Source organism: Drosophila santomea, chromosome 3R (assembly GCF_016746245.2).
Source record: "Drosophila santomea strain STO CAGO 1482 chromosome 3R, Prin_Dsan_1.1, whole genome shotgun sequence".
Taxonomy (NCBI): domain Eukaryota; kingdom Metazoa; phylum Arthropoda; class Insecta; order Diptera; family Drosophilidae; genus Drosophila; species Drosophila santomea.
The window spans coordinates 4565427-4583841 of record NC_053019.2 but is presented as its reverse complement, the minus strand read 5'-3'; the positions used below and the strand labels follow the sequence as shown (position 1 = coordinate 4583841).

Genomic DNA, 18415 nt, shown 5'->3' with positions numbered 1-18415 from the left:
AAATGGTAACATTTTGAAAGTGTACGTATTTTGATTTTTATATTTTGAAAGCACTTTATTTTCATCATTTTGATTCTAATTCTGATAATTAGTTTCTGATATTTTACTTTAATTTTCAAGAATCAAATCATATAGTGCAAGTGGAGTGTAATTTAAAGACTTTCAATTTATGTTGAAAGCGATTGGAAAATTTTATTATTTTAATGTTATATATACATATGTGGTTTGTGTCTTGTATTTTTACCTTTTATACACAAAAATAGAATGTGGTAAATATGTTAATTGTTTTTGGAAAACATCTCTCCTAATACGATTAGCAAATTAATAATTATTTATAATTATCATCGTTTATTAAACAAAAGTACAAATTACAATTTTAATGATAGTACGGCTTTAAAAGACTTCTGTGTTAACTTTGATCTTAACTAGCATATTCCTTGAGAATGGAGCCCGCGATGACCAGTCGCTGGATCTCAGAGGTGCCCTCGTAGATCTCGGTGATGCGGGCGTCCCGATAGTGACGCTCGGCAGCCATGTCGGTCACATAACCCATTCCTCCCAGGATCTGGATGCACTGGTGGGAGCACAAAGTGGCTGCCTCCGAAGCAGCCAGTTTCGCCATGGCGGCTTCTTTGGTGTACGGCTGCTTTTGGTCCTTTAGCCAGGCTGCGCGCCAGGTGAGCAGACGTGCCGACTCCATGGCCAACGACATGTCCGCGATCTTTTGCTGGATGGACTGGAGCTTAGCAATGGGTTTGCCGAAGGCCTGTCGCTTCTGAGCGTAGTCCACGGCCAGCTCCAAAGCAGCCTGACCAATGCCGAGCGCCTGACCAGCGATTCCTATACGGCCGGCGTCCAACGTCTGCATGGCAATCTTAAAACCGAAACCCGGCTCTCCCAGCATGTTATCCTTGGGCACTACGCAGTCCTCGAATATCAGTTGACACGTCGAAGATCCCCGAATGCCCAGTTTATCCTCCTTCTTGCCCAGGGAAAAGCCCTTGGTAGCCTTGGGCACAATGAATGCGGAGATGCCCTTGTGCTTCAGCTGCTTGTTGGTGGTGGCAAACACAATGGCAGCCTCCGCCTCGAAGGCATTGGTGATCCATGCCTTGGTGCCATTCAGCACAAAGTGATCTCCCTTGTCGGTGGCTATGGTGGACGCAGCTCCAGCGTCGGATCCGTTTCCAGGTTCAGAGAGGGCAAAGCAGCCCACTCGTTCGCCAGTAGTAAACGGGGTGATGTAGTCCTTTTTCTGGGCATCGTTACCGAAGGAGAGAAGGGGTCCCAGGTACAGGGAGTTGTTTACCGACATGATGACGCCAGCAGAGGCACAACCCCTTGAGATTTCCTCCATGGCAATGGCGTAGGCCACATAATCCAGTCCAGTGCCGCCTGTATAACAACATAAAGATACAATAAGGAGGGCTAAGATGCCATTAATATCAATTACCTAGCTCCTCGGGGATCGCTACTGCCATCACGCCCAGTTCGCCCATCTGTCGGATCTGTTTTTCTGGATACAGGTGCTCCCGATCGAACTTGGCTGCGTTTCCAATGAGTTCATTGTTGGCAAAATCCCGACAGGACTTCTGCAGCATCTGATGCGTCTCCGAAAGCGCCGACAACGAGGCGATCTGCCGAGCACTTAAAGATCTGCGGGCTGAATATAAATATCTGGCTTAGGATCTTGCTTATAGACAACTTTACAATGGCTGGGGCTCAAAGTCCACACATCAGCTGGTCTTACCAATGCTTAACGAGCGGGTGAGTACAGATTGCATGTTTGTGTGGGATTAATTTTTACTATGATTAAATAAATTTATTGCATAAAATACGGATAAAAGATTATAAAAAAAATCGACTATTATAACAAATTAAAAATGGACAGTGTGGCCAGAGACGGGCACCGGCTGTATGTGCATGCAACAAGTGACTTTTATAGGGTGACTCTTGTTCGGGAATTACCAACTCTTGCCTCATGCGGCCTGAAAAATACTAAATTTCTACAGTTGTAAGTTCGCGGGTGCATTCCACATTATCCAGCTTGATAATGTTGGTACCATCAAATAATTGTTGATTTGTTTTGTTATTATTATTGAAAGAACGCGAACCAAAAGGTAAAAAAATGGAAACCCTGACAATAGAGGCTTTAGATTTCATCTACGAGGATGAAATGGAGTGTGAGTACTAACGATGGACTTAAGGCCGGTTGAACAAAAATACAGTTTCCCCTTCTACAGATTTGCACCTCAAAAAAGCGCCTATAAAGGAGGAACAAGCCAAGGCGGTGAAAATAAAGCGACTGACTTGCAACATAAGCGGCTGCACTTACTCCACGGACCGCAGGAGAGACATGAGGCGCCACAGGCGATCGCAGAAGCACATGCTGCTGGAGTCCTGCTCGGACTCCGAGTCCGAGGTAGAATCGTCGCTGTTCTCGTGCAACGTCTGCGGCTACAAGACTGCCAAGCGGTATTGCTTCGACCGGCACAAGGAGTCAAGGCGCCACATAATGAAGGAGCAGGAGGAGTGCGAGAAGCTAATGGACGAGGCAGAGGGAACAGAACCGCCCACAAAGCGCATAAAAAGAGTGGATGAGCTGGGGCTTTCGGATGCGGTAAAAACACAATACGCGGAGGACACCCTGCACAGCTGCACGCCATGTGCCTACAGCACCACTCGAAAATCTCGCATAGAACTGCAAGCGAAAAGCCAGGCGCAGATCGAGATCTTGCAGACCCAGCTGGAATCGAATGAGTACATACAGTGTGTGCCCCAAGGACAAGAACAGATGATGGATCTATCTGGGGAGTCTGTGGCGACCGAGGACGAATACCTGGCCTACAAGATGGAATGTAGCTCCACTCTGGAGTGCGCCCCCTGCGAATACAGAACGGCCCGAAGATTTTGCTTCGTTCGCCACATGCGGTCGGCAAGGCACCTGGCCAAGATTCAAGCTGAATTTGATGGCGTGGAGGAAACTGAAGACCTTGAGCCGGTTGAATACTTGGAAGCGGAAAATGACCTGGAGGATATCGACCACGGAGAGGAGATAACTCTCGTGGAGGAGTTTGATATTCATGTTATGGAAGAGTCAAATGTTGTAGAGGATATACAAGTGTTACATGAGCAAAATGGACCAGAAGAGACTGATAATTTAGTGGAGCTTGACGGGGTGATTCAAACAGAGCCTGGCTTCGAAGTGATAGAATATACAACTGCCGAAGAAAATGTTTACGAGGAGATCGTGTACCTGCCCACTGAAGACAGTCCGGACGATATTTGCTACTATATAGCGCTGGACAATGAATAAATGAGTCATTCTCCGTGCTTTAAGTAGCTTTGTAGCTTTTCAACTCATTTTGTACACCTAAGAACATGAATGCCACCGAATTGTTGAATATAATCAATGCAATGACCAAACCTGATATATTTATCATGTATTCATGTTTTTGATTCTTGATAAGTCAAAATTCTTGAAGTCAAGAATTATTCGTAGCCACTAAATTGTTAGAGTGCTATAAAGCATTTAAAATGAAAATGAGAAAAGCTAAGAAAGCAAAGGTGTGGTTTTGTACATACAAACACGTAGTTGCGTAGTGTTATTATTATTTGGTATTAAGAATAAAGAATTTCCATTTTAAAATTTTTAAACGGTTGTATAATTAAAGTTTTCTTTAAATTCGGGTTACAGTTTTAGAGCTACACAACACCACAAATTTTATTCGTTGCGAATTGTATGTCTGCTTATAAATATTACGAATTACTTATTAAGCACTAAACAGCAGACATTATTTTTTTAGTATAATTTTAAGTTTCCATGGAAAGAGTGTTAAAACGGAACAGTTTCTTATTGTTAATAGTTCAACCAGCAATTAAACTCACCCAAGTAGGCACGCACAATCGTGTGCTAGTGCGAATACTTTTGCTCGCCACTGTGCATCTGGCAGTTTTCCGTTCTGGTTTTGACAGCCCGCTTTTCATCTCTGCGCAGATTCGACGCGCACGCACTAGGCCTTGTTTAATTTTTATGTTTTTACTGCACAACTTTGTAAAATCAGCACACTACATTTAAAACCGGGCACAGTTATTTCCGAGTGTCCTGCGGGAGGGGAAGGACCATTTACTTTCACCAGCACGAAGAAGAGGAAGAGCACCGCAGTAGGAGTCCCGTTTGTTGTCCTATTGATTTGCCCCGACTTTTTGGAGTTTTTCGTTGTTCCTTGCACACCGTTTTCGGCATCCACCGCCCGCTCCCGATCCCGCTGCGCCCGCGAAAGACAGGTAAAAACAAAGTGCAAGTGCTCCATGTGTAAATATAAACAAAAGAGGTGAGATGTGATAACGCTCGCTCTCTCTCTCTCTCGCTCTTCGGCGATCTCTTGATAATTCCGCGTGCAATGGTGTGCGTGGGTGTTCATCCAGGCGCCTATATAAAGGGCGCTTCATTCACGGCGAGCCCATTAAGTTTTAACGAGAAGCTGCCGCCGGATCCGCCAGGTGTAAAAGTAGCGTGAGTCTCGGTCCTTAGGATTTTCCCATTAGTAAAAAGTGACGCGTGTGGAAACCAAATGTATTCAGAATCGGTTACAGGAAGTTGTAAGAAATGAGTGTCATAAAAGTGATCTGAACCAGTAAAAGTCTTAATTTATTGGCTACAAAAAAACAAAATGATACTAAATTGAACTTGGTCCTTATGTACATATGAAAATTTGGAAACTTAATGCAGCTTAAATGACCTATTAAGATAAGCAAACCAATTTTAATTATTTAATTTGAAAATTTAACAAATGTTAATTGTTTTAAATATGTGTAACCCTAACTATATGCTTTAATATTGATATATGTGCTCTAAATAGCATTTGAATTAAAACAAACATTTATGGGTCACGTTTACCACTTTGCTTTTATCGCGGGCCAAACAAACCGCTCGTGAAAAGTGCTCAAATAATAAAAGAACGGAAAGAGCGCAATCATCATGCGTCCGCAATCTTTAGATTCAGCTCATTGAGTAGCAGCTGATTGGTATAGTAACGAGTAATAGCTTTAGTTGTAATCCCATTACAGCGACACCTGTACAGGATATACGTACACCCCGACCAATGACTTGGCACCTGAAGTTAGGAAATCGATAGAATTAGACCAATCCGACCAAGATGCAGTCAATGAAAGCCGATGAACTGCCGGAGAACCCGCGCGAGACGTCGAACATCTTCTCATCCCTGATGTTCTGGTCAGTTTGCACTCTGATTTACACCAAATCCTGTCTAAATCGTAACTCTATCCTCAGCTTTGCCATGCCCACATTCTTCAAGGGACGCAAAAAGACTCTGGATGAAAGTGATTTGTACCGCGCCTTACAGGAGCATAGATCAGGTGAGTTTCGGTAGGATTCAGTCCAAGTTCCAACAGAGAAAGATGAAAGCACCAAAAACGAACTGCCGACATGCCTTGCATAATAAATGGGCTCGAATTCGACCTAAGATAATTTATAGACATATCTGCGGACTAGTCGATAATCAAATTAATTATTATTATATAGAAATCGCCCGGCGCGTCAGATAAGCTGATTTACCCTTAAGGAGGTTTGAATGAGAGAAGAATTTCTTATCAGCACGTAGCCAGATTAAGCCATACGTGACGTCATGTGGCAATAGATTGGGTTTTACTAGGTGACCACATGCCATCTATTAGTCACCTAGTAAAAGTGCTTTACACCATGCCCAGTTCCATTACTTAACGCAAACATGACTTTTGATTTCTTCGCCCTTTGCCCAGCTATTTGGAGTGGTTCCTGAAGATGGACATTAGTCGCGTGTGAAATCCCAGGTACCCGACTTGTCTCGAATGCTTCCTTGCTCCCCCTACTCCACCTGCATGGAGTATATAATTTATATAATCAACTAAACCGCATATTTACCACACTATCTCCGGCATTCAGACACCACCCGAATGAAGTGTCAGGAAGACACTTCAAGGCACCCGACGATTACGATTAGATAGGGCTTAGCATGCGCCCACTCTTTGTGGTGGTTGTAAAGCCTTTCGGTTATTCCGCGGGTTCGAAGGATCAGCGAGCATTGAAGGGCTCTTCTCTAAAGGGGAAGTTGCGATTAGATATCAGCGCTTGCTTATTTCTGCTTGCACCATATACCACTATTTCATTGAGATCATTTGGCGGAACTATGCCCGAGGCTAATCCGGATGATAAGATAGTCTTTGGATATGCGCTTTCTGCACCATCACTCATTCTCATTGAATTATACGATCGGCAGAGATAGCGTTATCCAATCTGGCACTCTCAGACCTTTGATTTCCTCACACAAAACTTTCGAGGTGCCCCGAAAAGTGACAATCCTGATATCTTTGACAACGTCCGCTGGCCACAATTAATTGAATTTAATGCCCAACATAGTTGATAACGCCTTCTCAATTCTCAACACCCCCGATATGGCACGCAATTAGGCACTCAGGCTTATTTACTTACTTATAATAAATGGGCCCCAAAGATATAGTATTGAGTGGATCGTGCCGAGGGGCTTATGCAATGCCAACTTTAATGGCTCATATCTGGCCAAATATGCGCAAACATGAAATGGGAAGCTTTTGTTCCTAATCGGTGTGCAATCTAAGGCCCCTCGAGGCTGATATAAGCCTTGCGGAAGTGCCTGAATCAGAATCCCCATATGCTGTAGTTGGCTAGGAAATCTGCTTGTCGATAAGATCGATTGGAGGCAATGCAGCTGGTCGGGATTTGCTTTGTTGCCAGCCATAATTTACAGTTAAACCAAAGCACAAGAAATGACAATTTACTGGATTTATTAGCCACGGTTACGGGCGAATTGATAGCAATTATACTGCTCATTAAAGTCCTCAACCACAGAAGCTAGTTATCGATAAGCGCAATTGTTAACTCCCGGACATGACATTGCCATGAATAGTAACATTTTGTTATTACAAACAAACATAATCAATTAGTTTTCTTAATAGTTATTCATTTGAATTAGCATGATTTGTGGTTCTCTTATTCCCAATGAAATATTGAAATGTATTGCAGTATTTACCTTTTAAACGTTGCATAAGCAGATAGAGAGATGTTTATTATTAAGCAGATAGCACAAATGAAAATCTGATTATCATGTCTATTTTTCCAGCCTGACAATTTGAAGGGTTTATTCAATGATAAGTTCCGTAACATAGTCAATTTAAATGATGATAAGCTCAAAAATAGATCAGGCATACATATATGTATATGTATTCCTTGGTACGAGCACTGTGGAGTTGAGTAAAAATTTAATAAAGTTTCTTGTGTACAATTTGGGAATGGAGTTAGTATTAAAAACTGCCTTACGAACATAAGCAACTAGCGTCAGTGACTCAATTCTTGCGGGTTTAATGCGGAGGCTTCTTTAAACACCGAAGCACCATCTGCCAATTACATGTCAACATGCCTCGTTATTCAGTCAGGAGAATGCATAACATGTCCACGGGTGGAGTGCACCTGGTTGATATCTCAATACCTTTGTTTCCAGATCACCTGGGCAGCAAGTTGAGCGAGGCGTGGGAGAAGGAGGTCGAGAAGAAGCGCAAAAAGAAGAAGACCCCCAGCCTGCTAAAGGCCTCCATGAACGTGTTTGGCTGGCGCCTGGCCGGTCTAGGCCTGGTCCTCTTCATCTTGGAGATCGGTTTCCGGTAAGCTGCTGCGCCACGCCCACCTCCCGACAGCTGGCTGATTTATAACCCGTAACCCATACTCTTCTCAGAGTTACCCAGCCACTGTTCCTGGGCGGTCTGGTGGCCTACTATGCGGACGCGAGCAACCAGGAGGGCGATAACCAGACGAAAGCATACCTCTACGCCCTGGGCGTGATCTTGACAAGCGCATGCAACGTGCTCTTCATGCATCCCTACATGCTGGGCATGTTCCACGTCGGCATGAAGGCCAGAATAGCCATGACAAGTGAGTTGGGATGGGGATTGTTCCCTTTGTGACACATGAATAACGATCCCCCTCCAGGCATGATATATCGAAAGGCGCTGCGATTGAGTCGAACGGCGCTGGGCGATACCACAATTGGTCAGGTGGTCAATCTGATCTCCAACGATGTGGGCCGGCTGGACGTCTCCGTCATCCACATGAACTATTTATGGCTGGGCCCGGTGGAGATTGGCATTATCACATACCTCATGTACAGGGAGGTATGTAATCGCAGATAGTTATATCATAATATCATATCATATCATATCTTAATTTTAAGAAAATTTACATTATTACAAGATTAGATCAACTTATTAGATTAAAAGTTTACGCACTTAAAAAAATATATTTGGGGTAGGTCTATATTATACATGTGTATAATAAAGACTAAAATCTGAACTTTTTAATTTTTTAATATTTAACGCATAAAATTACAACCATAACTAAATTTAGAAGAGCATATTAGATTAAAACTTATTAGTCAAACAAGATCCATTGTAATACGAACCTCTGTTATGGTTCCCAAAAGTTTCTTTTAAAATGTTTGAACTTTGTTACACCCTTGTAACACCCACTTCCTTCGCAGATTGGCATCTCCGCCTTCTTCGGCGTGGCGGTGATGTTGCTGTTTATACCCCTGCAAGCTTATCTGGGAAAGAAGACCTCGGTGCTGCGATTGAAGACGGCTCTGCGGACGGATGAACGAGTGCGCATGATGAACGAGATCATTTCGGGCATCCAGGTGATCAAGATGTACGCGTGGGAGATTCCCTTCAGCAAGATGATAAACTATGTGCGCACCAAGGAGATGAACGCCATACGCAACGTGAATTACATCCGAGGTACACTGCAAAGCTTCATCATGTTCGTCACGAGGATATCGGTGTTCGTGAGCTTGGTGGGATTCGTGCTGCTTGGAAAGCTACTGACCGCCGAGAAGGCCTTCGTGATCACCGCTTACTACAATATCCTGCGTAACACAATGACCGTCTACTTCCCCATGGGAATATCCCAGTTTGCAGAGCTCTTGGTCTCGATCCGCCGTATCCAGACCTTCATGCTGCACGAGGAGACGAAGGTGCGTGACAAATCTGAGGATATGGACGAGCAGAAGCTGGGCAAGGCGGGTCTAATTGCTGAACCTACAGTGGCCCAGACCACTGGGGTCCTGAAGCCCAGCAGTCGGCGCACCAGCGAGGCGGAGCACAGTATCGTCATTAGCAAGCTGAAGGCCAAGTGGGATAAGAAGAGCACGGACAACACGCTGGACAACATTTCGCTAAAGTTCAAGCCCCGCCAGCTTGTGGCAGTTATTGGGCCAGTGGGCTCTGGAAAATCCAGCTTGATCCAGGCTGTTCTGGGAGAACTAAATCCGGATTCTGGTTCGGTCAAAGTTAATGGCACTCTCTCGTACGCCTCCCAGGAGCCGTGGCTCTTCACCGGCACTGTGCGCCAGAACATTCTTTTTGGACTGCCCATGGACAAGCATCGCTATCGCACTGTGGTCAAAAGGTGTGCCCTGGAGCGGGACTTCGAGCTGTTGCCCTATGCTGACAAGACTATTGTAGGCGAGAGAGGAGCCTCTCTCTCCGGAGGACAGAAGGCACGTATCAGTTTGGCCAGAGCTGTTTACCGGAAGGCTGACATCTACCTGTTGGACGATCCCCTCAGTGCCGTGGACACCCACGTCGGACGTCATCTTTTCGACCAGTGCATGCGTGGATTCCTGCGCGAGGAAATCGTACTGCTTGTGACCCATCAACTGCAGTTCCTGGAACAGGCCGACGTTATTGTGATCATGGACAAGGGCAAGATCAGCGCTATGGGCACCTACGAGTCCATGGCCAAGAGCGGCCTGGACTTCGCCCAGATGCTGACGGATCCCAGTAAGAAAGATGAGGGTGCCGGCGATGCCGAGGACAAAAAGAGCCTCTCGCGACAGAATAGTAAATTGCGCGACCGTCACGGTAGCATCTCCTCCATGGAATCAGCTGCCGAATCCTTGGCCGCGGAGTCTCCTATGCAGACGCAGGAAGGCCGCTTGGAGGGACGCATAGGAATGAAGCTCTACAAGAAGTACTTTGGAGCGAATGGCTACGGACTGTTTATTGTGTTTGCGTTCTTCTGCATTGGTGCCCAGGTGCTGGCTTCTGGTGGTGATCTCTTCTTGTCCTACTGGTAAGTCAGAGACCCGAAGAAAAGTTTAATCTTTTTGTTAACCGTTTAATTGCATATCTAGGGTGAACAAAAATGGTGAGGCAGAACGTGACACATTTATGGCCAGGTTGAGACGCGCCTTCCCCGAAACCCGCATCAACGCCGATACCGATCCCGTGGATATCTACTACTTCACTGGTATCAATGCGTCTGTGATCATCTTCTCGTTGGTGCGGAGCATGCTCTTCTTCTACCTGGCAATGCGCAGTTCCACGACACTGCACAACACCATGTTCCAAGGTGTGACCCGAGCGGCAATGCACTTCTTCAACACCAACCCCTCCGGACGCATCCTCAACCGCTTCTCCAAGGATTTGGGTCAAGTGGACGAGATTCTTCCCTCCGTGATGATGGACGTCATGCAAATCTTCCTCGCCATCGTGGGCATTGTAGTGGTCCTGTGTATTGTTAACGTATGGTACATCCTGGCCACGGTTGTCCTTGTGATCGTTTTCTACCTTTTACGCGTCTTCTATCTGAGTACATCCCGAGACGTAAAGCGGCTCGAAGCTGTCAGTAAGTAGATTTTATATTGTACTAAGTGCACATAGGGTTGTAGTATCATCACATTTATTTAATCAATTTTTTAAATTCACAGCACGTTCCCCCATTTACTCCCATTTGAGTGCTTCCCTTAATGGCCTGGCCACCATCCGAGCATTTGGAGCGCAGAAGGAACTGATTGCCGAGTTCGACAACTACCAGGATATCCACAGCTCTGGCTACTATATGTTCCTTGCTACGAGTCGAGCCTTTGGATACTGGTTGGACTGCGTTTGTGTCGTCTACATAGCCGTAATCACACTGAGCTTTTTCCTGTTCTCCCCGGAGAACGGAGGTGATGTCGGCCTGGCCATTACCCAAGCCATGGGCATGACCGGTATGGTCCAGTGGGGAATGAGACAATCGGCAGAGCTGGAGAACACGATGACGGCAGTGGAGCGAGTAGTGGAGTATGAGGATCTTGAACCGGAGGGTGACTTCGAGTCCAAGCCAAATAAGAAGCCGCCAAAGGATTGGCCAGAGGATGGAAAAATCGTGTTCGACGACCTTTCGCTGAAGTACTTCCCCGATAAGGCGGCCGATTACGTGCTCCGATCTCTGAACATTGCCATCGAGGGTTGCGAAAAGGTGGGCATTGTGGGACGTACTGGTGCCGGAAAATCTTCGCTGATCAACGCTCTCTTCCGTCTGTCCTACAACGAGGGAGCCATCCTGATCGACAGGCGCGACACCAACGACCTGGGACTGCACGATCTGCGCAGCAAGATCTCCATTATTCCTCAGGAGCCGGTGCTGTTCTCGGGCACAATGCGTTACAATCTGGATCCCTTCGACGAGTATAGCGACGCCAAGCTGTGGGAGTCTCTAGAGGAGGTTAAGCTTAAGCATGTGGTGGCTGATCTTCCCAGTGGCTTGCAGAGCAAGATATCCGAAGGAGGCACCAACTTCAGCGTGGGTCAGCGCCAGCTGGTGTGCCTAGCTAGGGCCATTCTCCGAGAGAATCGCATTCTGGTGATGGACGAGGCAACGGCTAACGTGGATCCGCAAACAGATGCTCTCATCCAGACGACAATTAGGAACAAATTCAAGGACTGCACGGTGCTCACAATTGCCCATCGCTTGCATACGGTTATGGACTCGGACAAGGTGCTGGTAATGGACGCAGGAAAGGCGGTGGAGTTCGGATCTCCGTTCGAGTTGCTCACAACCAGCGAGAAGAAGGTGTTCCACAGCATGGTGAAGCAGACAGGAGACTCCACTTTTGATGCTCTGCTGAAGGTTGCCCAAAAGGTGGGATTTCGTTTAAAGATTCAATGTAACTTCTCCTCATACATAAGCTCATACTTTGTGTTGCTTTCAGGCCCATGACGACAACCTGCGGCTCAAGAAGGATTCTTGACATTTCGCCGTGCCGAAGGCTTTTAAAGACTACATACTTAAGATACTGGAACCAATTACGAATCATCCGGCGGCCAATGCGGGCATTCAGAAGACCTTCCTCTTTGCGGAGGCCTCCAAGCAGAAGTTGTTAGGATAGCACACCATCAGCGGCGCTAGCAGACATCCCAACTGAGCGGCCGTTGAGGAACTTTTTACAATACGTGTACAAATCAAATTATTTGTTAGTCAGGTGTATAAAACTAGGAAATCAAACAGCAAGACAATAAGCTGAAGTTAGAGGAGCGTAGGGAGTAAATGTTTTTGTACCTTAAAATAAGATTGATATAAAAGGCAAACCGTGCAATAATTAATTTTAGCTGAACTTTGTGCATTGGCCTTCAAAAGGTCGCATTGCATTTGTATTATGTGTTCCAGTAAAACGACAATAACAACCCTAAAGAAAAAATCAAAAACCCAAAAAAACCCAAAAAAAAAAAAAAACAAGAGAATTCTATGAAATGTTACGCCTAGTATAATATACGAGTGTTTTTATAGTAATTTATTAATGTACAGGTATACAATAAATGTAACAGCTCGGTTGGTTCTTTTGTTAAAACGTTTTCATTTGGTTTATTTTATTATAGCGACTTACATTTGCCTACTGAAATATAAATTAAGAAATTGTACGCATTTAACTCAAAAGTATCTTCCATTAGCTGCAAGGCCCTCACAGAGCTCACTTTAATCTAACTATAATTATTGTAAATAACGGCCCGATGCGGCTAGAGAAACACGAAACGACATTCATGTTTAGCTGATGTTATATATTTGAGTTGGCTCAGCTTAATTTGCCTCTGCACTGCATTGTTGTTTAGCGTGTGCTACATAAGATATACATAGGTAGACTTCCCTCCTAGCACCCTACAGGACCAGCGAAAGCCACGCGCCCATAAGGCAGAATCCTCCGACAGTCGCGTACGGCTGTAGCCGCTTCTCGCCAGTCAAGGCGCGGTAGTACATGCAGCCGCTGAAGAGCATCGTGCCCATAATCATCAAAGACCCAGTCTGCGGGAGGAAACAAATAAATTAATTTAAGAAATCGCTGTCATTTGGGCCTGTTCCGATCTCCACAGTTTCCGAAATTTATATAAAATCAAAGCTAAACGACTACTGTAACCAAACGATTTTAGGATACAAAGAATTTATAGCACTTAAATGTTCAGTCAGGAATCAAGATATGTGTAAGAAAGTCAAAGTTCCAATTAGTTTACCAGCAGCGAAAATACCCTTTTTGACCCAAACTACAAGTCATATTGTTATCTAAACTGCATTTACATCTTAAATTCAAAAAGGGAACAGGCCCCATAGTTTATAGCCTAGAAGTAGAAGATAGCGAATACGGCCAGCGTTTTGAGTGCATATTTTGGTGTTAGCTTTAGTTGTTAGCTTTAACGTCAACAAAACGGAGCTCGAGAAAGCCCAAATTTTACTTAATAAATAAGGCTGATAACAACAAATACCAATTACAAGATAACAGCAAAGACAAGAGAATCTATGCCTTTTTGGTACATTTTTAAAATACGATTGTAATAATGAAGTACTAAACAAATTCCTATCCAAGACCCCAAACCCATATCAGCTATGAACCTGCTCATATCACAAACCTAAGAATTATCCGAATTAACGCAATTATACAAGTATCGTACGTGGTATTAGATTACTTTGTAAGCTGCAATTAGTGGTTGTTGAACATTTAGCTTTAGCTTTGGAAACATTTCATATACAACATGAATATACACATGCATACCTATATTATAAAGAAGTAACTTGGAAGCGCTTGCCCAAAACCAATATATTCATTCACAACTCAATTTTGTAATGTCAATCAGCGCTTTAGATTAGCTAAGCAAAGTCAATTATTCGAGTATTAATGTTGGAGTTTCGATTCGAGGGTAACGCGAGTTGTTATAAATTCCGTTCAGAGATCTAACTTTACACAGAGTTTATGTAAACGACAAACCGACAAAGAAAAGCTTTACAAATAAACCAAATACGATCCAAATTGATTATGAAAAATTTGTGATTTTCTTGGGATTATTACATGACTGAGGATGGGACATGCGGAGGTAGGACTTAAACAGAAAGGATGTGGAAATCTCCAAAGAAATATCGAAAACATGTGCAAGAAATTTAAGACATCACATTTGGACTTCTTTAAATTTCATCTAGGCTTAAGTTTCTCAAAAATGTAATGGTTACAAAATTCCGTGCCGACCGAGAGATTTTATACATTCAAAAGGGTATAGACATCAAACTTTGCGATAATAGCATTGCTGGAATATATGTATACCAGACCGGACTACATTATCCAATTCCAAATGAAGCAATCGAATTCATCCATTTATACTTACAAATACCGGATAATGGGCCAGAGGCATGGCCATCATGGCAAAGGAGTGCAGGAAATGGATGCGATTGGCCACATCAGCAAAGGCCTGTGAGTCCACCTGCTCCTTGGGGTCGCTGACATCCTTCAGGACATACTTGCAGTAGGCGCCCATAAAGATGGCCGACGCGCCGCTGATCCCGGCCAGCCGTACGAAGTGGTAGTGGCTGCCGGCCAGGCAGTAAAGCGATCCGTGTGGATGCACGTAGCTGTGCGCGGAAGGGAGAAGCGCCATGCTCGTCTCCTGCACGGGCACCTTCTTGGGACGCAGACCCTGCAGGAAGAAGAAAGGGATGATCAACCTGGTACTTCGTCTGGGAAAAGTCAATTAGTTACAAGGGTGCGGAGCAGGGCGGATGCGGACGAGGCTACCATCTTGCTGACAGGATTGCCAAGGGTCACGTATTCGATGGTGTCGGCGACTGACATTGTGTACTGTTTGCTCAAACTTCGTTTGCGGCTGAAAAATCAGCTGCGGCGCTACTTAAAATTTTGACGCAAAATGCCCGGGCGTTGCCGGATTGGCGGTCTAGTCGATGTTTCCAATCGATTGGTTTCTGGGAAAATGAAAGCCAAGTAGAGCTGAATTTCTTAACGTTTGAAGTGAGAAGAAATGGTGATATAAAATGCCAAACAAAACAAATATAAATACTTTGGAAACTCTCGGATCCCTGGTTCTTTCGTTCCATTCCATGCAAATTCAAGCGGTCATTTAACATGAATACTGCTGAAAACTCGACCATTATAGAGTTAGTTGATAGATAAGTGTTCCTTAATAATTCCGACAATCGAACACCTCAGGAATCCCCCTAAAAAAAAACAATAGCTGATGAATTCGCTTCACTTGACAACCCTACCATTTGACCGGTGCGGTACACTGCAAAATCAGTGCGCAATTTAAAAAACTATTTTTGCCGGCTCTGCAAATAGAAGGAAACAAGGCAAGTGCAAGTACTGATTATAACCCCTTATCGGTCGATCCGTGAGCAGGTCGGGGCGTAAACATATATTAGCTGCCGAGGCAAAGCAACCACTGACAATTCGATCGCCTTCAGTCGAATCAGCGCAGCTGAACAATGAAAACTGCAACTCATTGCGCATTTCTAATTATCGCGACTGTAGTCGCCATTAACGGGGTAAAAGCAGTCGACGGGGAACGTCCCTACAGGCGGAGCTTCATCAATCCCTATCCGCGGTGCCAGTTCTTCGATGATGGCGTTGATCCCGGCGAGCCCCTGTTCCTGACGCCCCTCATCAACAATGCTTCGATGTCCAAGCAAAAGGTTCAGGAGCTGGCCCGCGTGGTGGGCTCCCAGTTCCATGGAGTTGAGAGCTACTCTGGCTTTTTGACCGTGGACCCTGTCTTCAAGTCCAACATGTTCTTCTGGTACTTCCCCGCCGAGCAGGAACCGGAATATGCTCCAGTGGTCCTGTGGCTTCAGGGTGGACCAGGTGCCTCCTCCCTGTTTGGTTTGTTTACGGAGAACGGCCCTCTGGAGTTGGACGGTAAAGAAAAGCTTCAAAAACGCAACTATACCTGGAGCAAAACACACAATCTCATCTACATTGACAATCCCGTGGGCACTGGCTTTAGTTTTACCGACAACGATGCCGGCTATGCTAAGAACGAGAAAGATGTGGGCCGCAATTTGCACGAAGCCGTGATGCAGCTGTATGAACTCTTCGAATGGAGAAACTCATCTGGGTTCTGGGTCACCGGTGAGTCCTATGCCGGAAAGTACGTGCCCGCCCTGGCTTACCACATCCACAAGGTCCAAAATGCCATAGAGACCCGCGTCTATGTGCCGCTCAAGGGCGTGGCTATCGGAAATGGTCTCTCGGATCCGCTGCATCAGCTGAAGTACGGCGACTATCTCTACCAGCTGGGCCTGATCGATGAGCACGGACTGCAGAGTTTCCACGATGCGGAGGCAAAGGGAGCTGCATGCATCGAGAAGCGCGACATGGAGTGTGCTTTCGACGTATTCGATTCCCTAATAAATGGGGACCTTACCAATGGCTCGCTGTTCAGCAACCTCACTGGATACAACTGGTACTACAACTACTTAAAGACGCATGACGATGATGGCGCCAACTTGGGTAACTTTCTGCAAGCGGGCGCCACTCGACGGGCAATTCATGTGGGCAATAAGCCATTCCACGATCTGGACAAGGAGAACAAGGTGGAACTTCACCTGAAGAAGGATGTCATGGATAGCGTGGCCCCGTGGATAGCTGAACTGCTGGCCCACTACACTGTGTGCATCTACAGCGGCCAGCTGGACATTATTGTGGCCTATCCACTGACGCGCAATTACCTCAACCATCTAAAGTTCCCCGGCTCGGACAAGTACAAGATGGCTCCTCGTGAAATCTGGCGCATTGATGGGGAAATTGCCGGTTATGTCAAGCACGCCGGACATCTGGTGGAGATCATGGTGCGCAATGCCGGACACATGGCTCCTCACGATCAGCCCAAGTGGCTGTACGAGATGATTAATCACCTTACTCACTATAAACACTAGAAACTGCAAACTTGAACTATTCTAACCATTTGGTCTCCATTCAAAAAATATCTCCATTTATAAAATCGATCATAGATAAATTGTAGGCATTGTTTTGTAAAAAATCAAATTCATATAATATATAACAAAACAAATATATAACAAAGGTTAATCTATAAAGATATAACAAAACAAAATAAAATAAAAATATTGTTAGACGATGCAAGTTCAACAGTCATTTTTTATTTAAACAAATAAGTTTACCTCCCCTTATCCTATCAAAAAAAAACTAATGTAGACTAACAATGCCAAAAGGCAATTAACAATTAAGTTTCCGTTGCTCCTTTAAAGTTTCTGGCCACCAGGAAGTGCTCGGCGGAATCTCCGCGGCTAGCGCGCGGTTTTACTCTCTTCACTTTCTCATAAAACCTAAGCATATCCCGCTCCAGCTTGGGCACGTCCCCATTATCCCACACCTTGACCACGAGATGGGCCTGCGGAGCAGACATTGCCAGTGCAAAGCGTACCACCTCGTAGCAGAGGTTGGTGATGCTCTCCTGGTCCAGCATCCTCACTCCGGTGGCATTGGGCGCCATGTCGGACAGCACGCAGTTGACCTTTCTGTGCTGTAACGCCTCCTTCAGTCGCTTTTGCGCCAGAGAAGTAGTGAAATCCATGCCGCCGAAGATTGTGGCACCCGGCACAGCATGGAAATGCAACAGGTCGATGCTGAAGACAGCTCCCTGTGAAGCCCGCTCTTGCTTTCCGTTGGCATTGGTCCGCTCCACGGCCACCTGTGTCCAGCTGCCAGGAGCTGCTCCGCAGTCCAAAACTGTGCCTCCGGGGCGCAGGATTTCGTATTTGTCGTCGATCTCCAGTAGCTTGAATGCACTCCGGCAGCGATAGTTCATCATACGGGCCTTTTCCACGTAGGGATCCGCCAGTTGTCGCGTAAGCCACTCCTGGGAGCTCTTGCTCCGGCCCTTGAGGTTCCGCGGCTGCTGTTTGGCATACTTTCCACCTATTTCGGTGTGCAGCAGGCGTTTAAAAACACAATTACCCGTAAAAACAAGCCGCATTGTGTAATATCGAAATTAGCACGGCTATCGATTTGTATTGACCTACGCTGATACAATTTCTGGGACGTTTACGCTGCAAACGCAGCAACTGCAAAAGCTCACATTTCCGTTGCTGCGTTTCATTGTGATCACTACGCATATGCTACAAATTTTCTTCATGGCGGATTAAAAAAAGTCTTTCCAAATTAAAATAGCATTCATGGCAAAAGTGATGGGTTACAAACAGATTTCCGTTACTGCAATCTCGACGGCAACTGTGAAAGGGGTATTATTTGCTAGACATTTTTCAAATCGCTTGCGCCTT

General features: G+C 45.3%; 6 protein-coding genes across 7 annotated transcripts; 3 read left to right on the top strand and 3 right to left on the bottom strand.

The window, feature by feature from the left end:
* Positions 1–328: 328 nt before the first annotated feature.
* On the bottom strand, positions 329–1925 carry LOC120450865 (short-chain specific acyl-CoA dehydrogenase, mitochondrial). Its single transcript, XM_039634088.2, has 3 exons — positions 1751–1925; positions 1454–1663; positions 329–1395 (listed from the first exon to the last, which is right to left on the bottom strand). Exons 1-3 carry the CDS (start codon positions 1782–1784, stop codon positions 422–424), a joined length of 1218 nt encoding a protein of 405 aa, XP_039490022.1. The 5' UTR covers positions 1785–1925; the 3' UTR covers positions 329–421.
* Positions 1926–2007: 82 nt separating this feature from the next.
* Positions 2008–3657, top strand: LOC120450866. The gene is made up of 2 exons (XM_039634089.2): positions 2008–2183; positions 2244–3657. Exons 1-2 carry the CDS (start codon positions 2129–2131, stop codon positions 3314–3316), a joined length of 1128 nt encoding a protein of 375 aa, XP_039490023.1. The 5' UTR covers positions 2008–2128; the 3' UTR covers positions 3317–3657.
* An 804-nt stretch (positions 3658–4461) lies between these two features.
* LOC120450860 (probable multidrug resistance-associated protein lethal(2)03659) lies at positions 4462–12640 on the top strand. 2 transcript variants are annotated; one of them, XM_039634074.1, is made up of 10 exons: positions 4462–4516; positions 5071–5236; positions 5294–5379; positions 7536–7695; positions 7767–7963; positions 8021–8202; positions 8568–10159; positions 10221–10714; positions 10797–11992; positions 12063–12640. In XM_039634074.1, the coding sequence occupies exons 2-10, from the start codon at positions 5160–5162 to the stop codon at positions 12099–12101; spliced, it is 4023 nt and encodes a 1340-aa protein (XP_039490008.1). In that variant the 5' UTR covers positions 4462–4516; positions 5071–5159; the 3' UTR covers positions 12102–12640. The 2 variants fall into 2 exon arrangements, with proteins under 2 accessions (XP_039490008.1, XP_039490007.1); XM_039634073.1 differs by having other exon boundaries at positions 10797–12640.
* Positions 12641–12885: 245 nt separating this feature from the next.
* LOC120450868 (transmembrane protein 256 homolog) lies at positions 12886–14990 on the bottom strand. Its single transcript, XM_039634091.2, has 3 exons — positions 14865–14990; positions 14494–14802; positions 12886–13147 (listed from the first exon to the last, which is right to left on the bottom strand). Exons 1-3 carry the CDS (start codon positions 14955–14957, stop codon positions 13004–13006), a joined length of 546 nt encoding a protein of 181 aa, XP_039490025.1. The 5' UTR covers positions 14958–14990; the 3' UTR covers positions 12886–13003.
* A 376-nt stretch (positions 14991–15366) lies between these two features.
* LOC120450864 (venom serine carboxypeptidase) lies at positions 15367–17264 on the top strand. The gene has a single exon (XM_039634087.2). It carries the CDS (start codon positions 15605–15607, stop codon positions 17051–17053), a length of 1449 nt encoding a protein of 482 aa, XP_039490021.1. The 5' UTR covers positions 15367–15604; the 3' UTR covers positions 17054–17264.
* Positions 17246–18189, bottom strand: LOC120450867 (rRNA methyltransferase 2, mitochondrial). The gene has a single exon (XM_039634090.2). The coding sequence runs from the start codon at positions 18109–18111 to the stop codon at positions 17359–17361; it is 753 nt and encodes a 250-aa protein (XP_039490024.1). The 5' UTR covers positions 18112–18189; the 3' UTR covers positions 17246–17358.
* Positions 18190–18415: the final 226 nt, after the last annotated feature.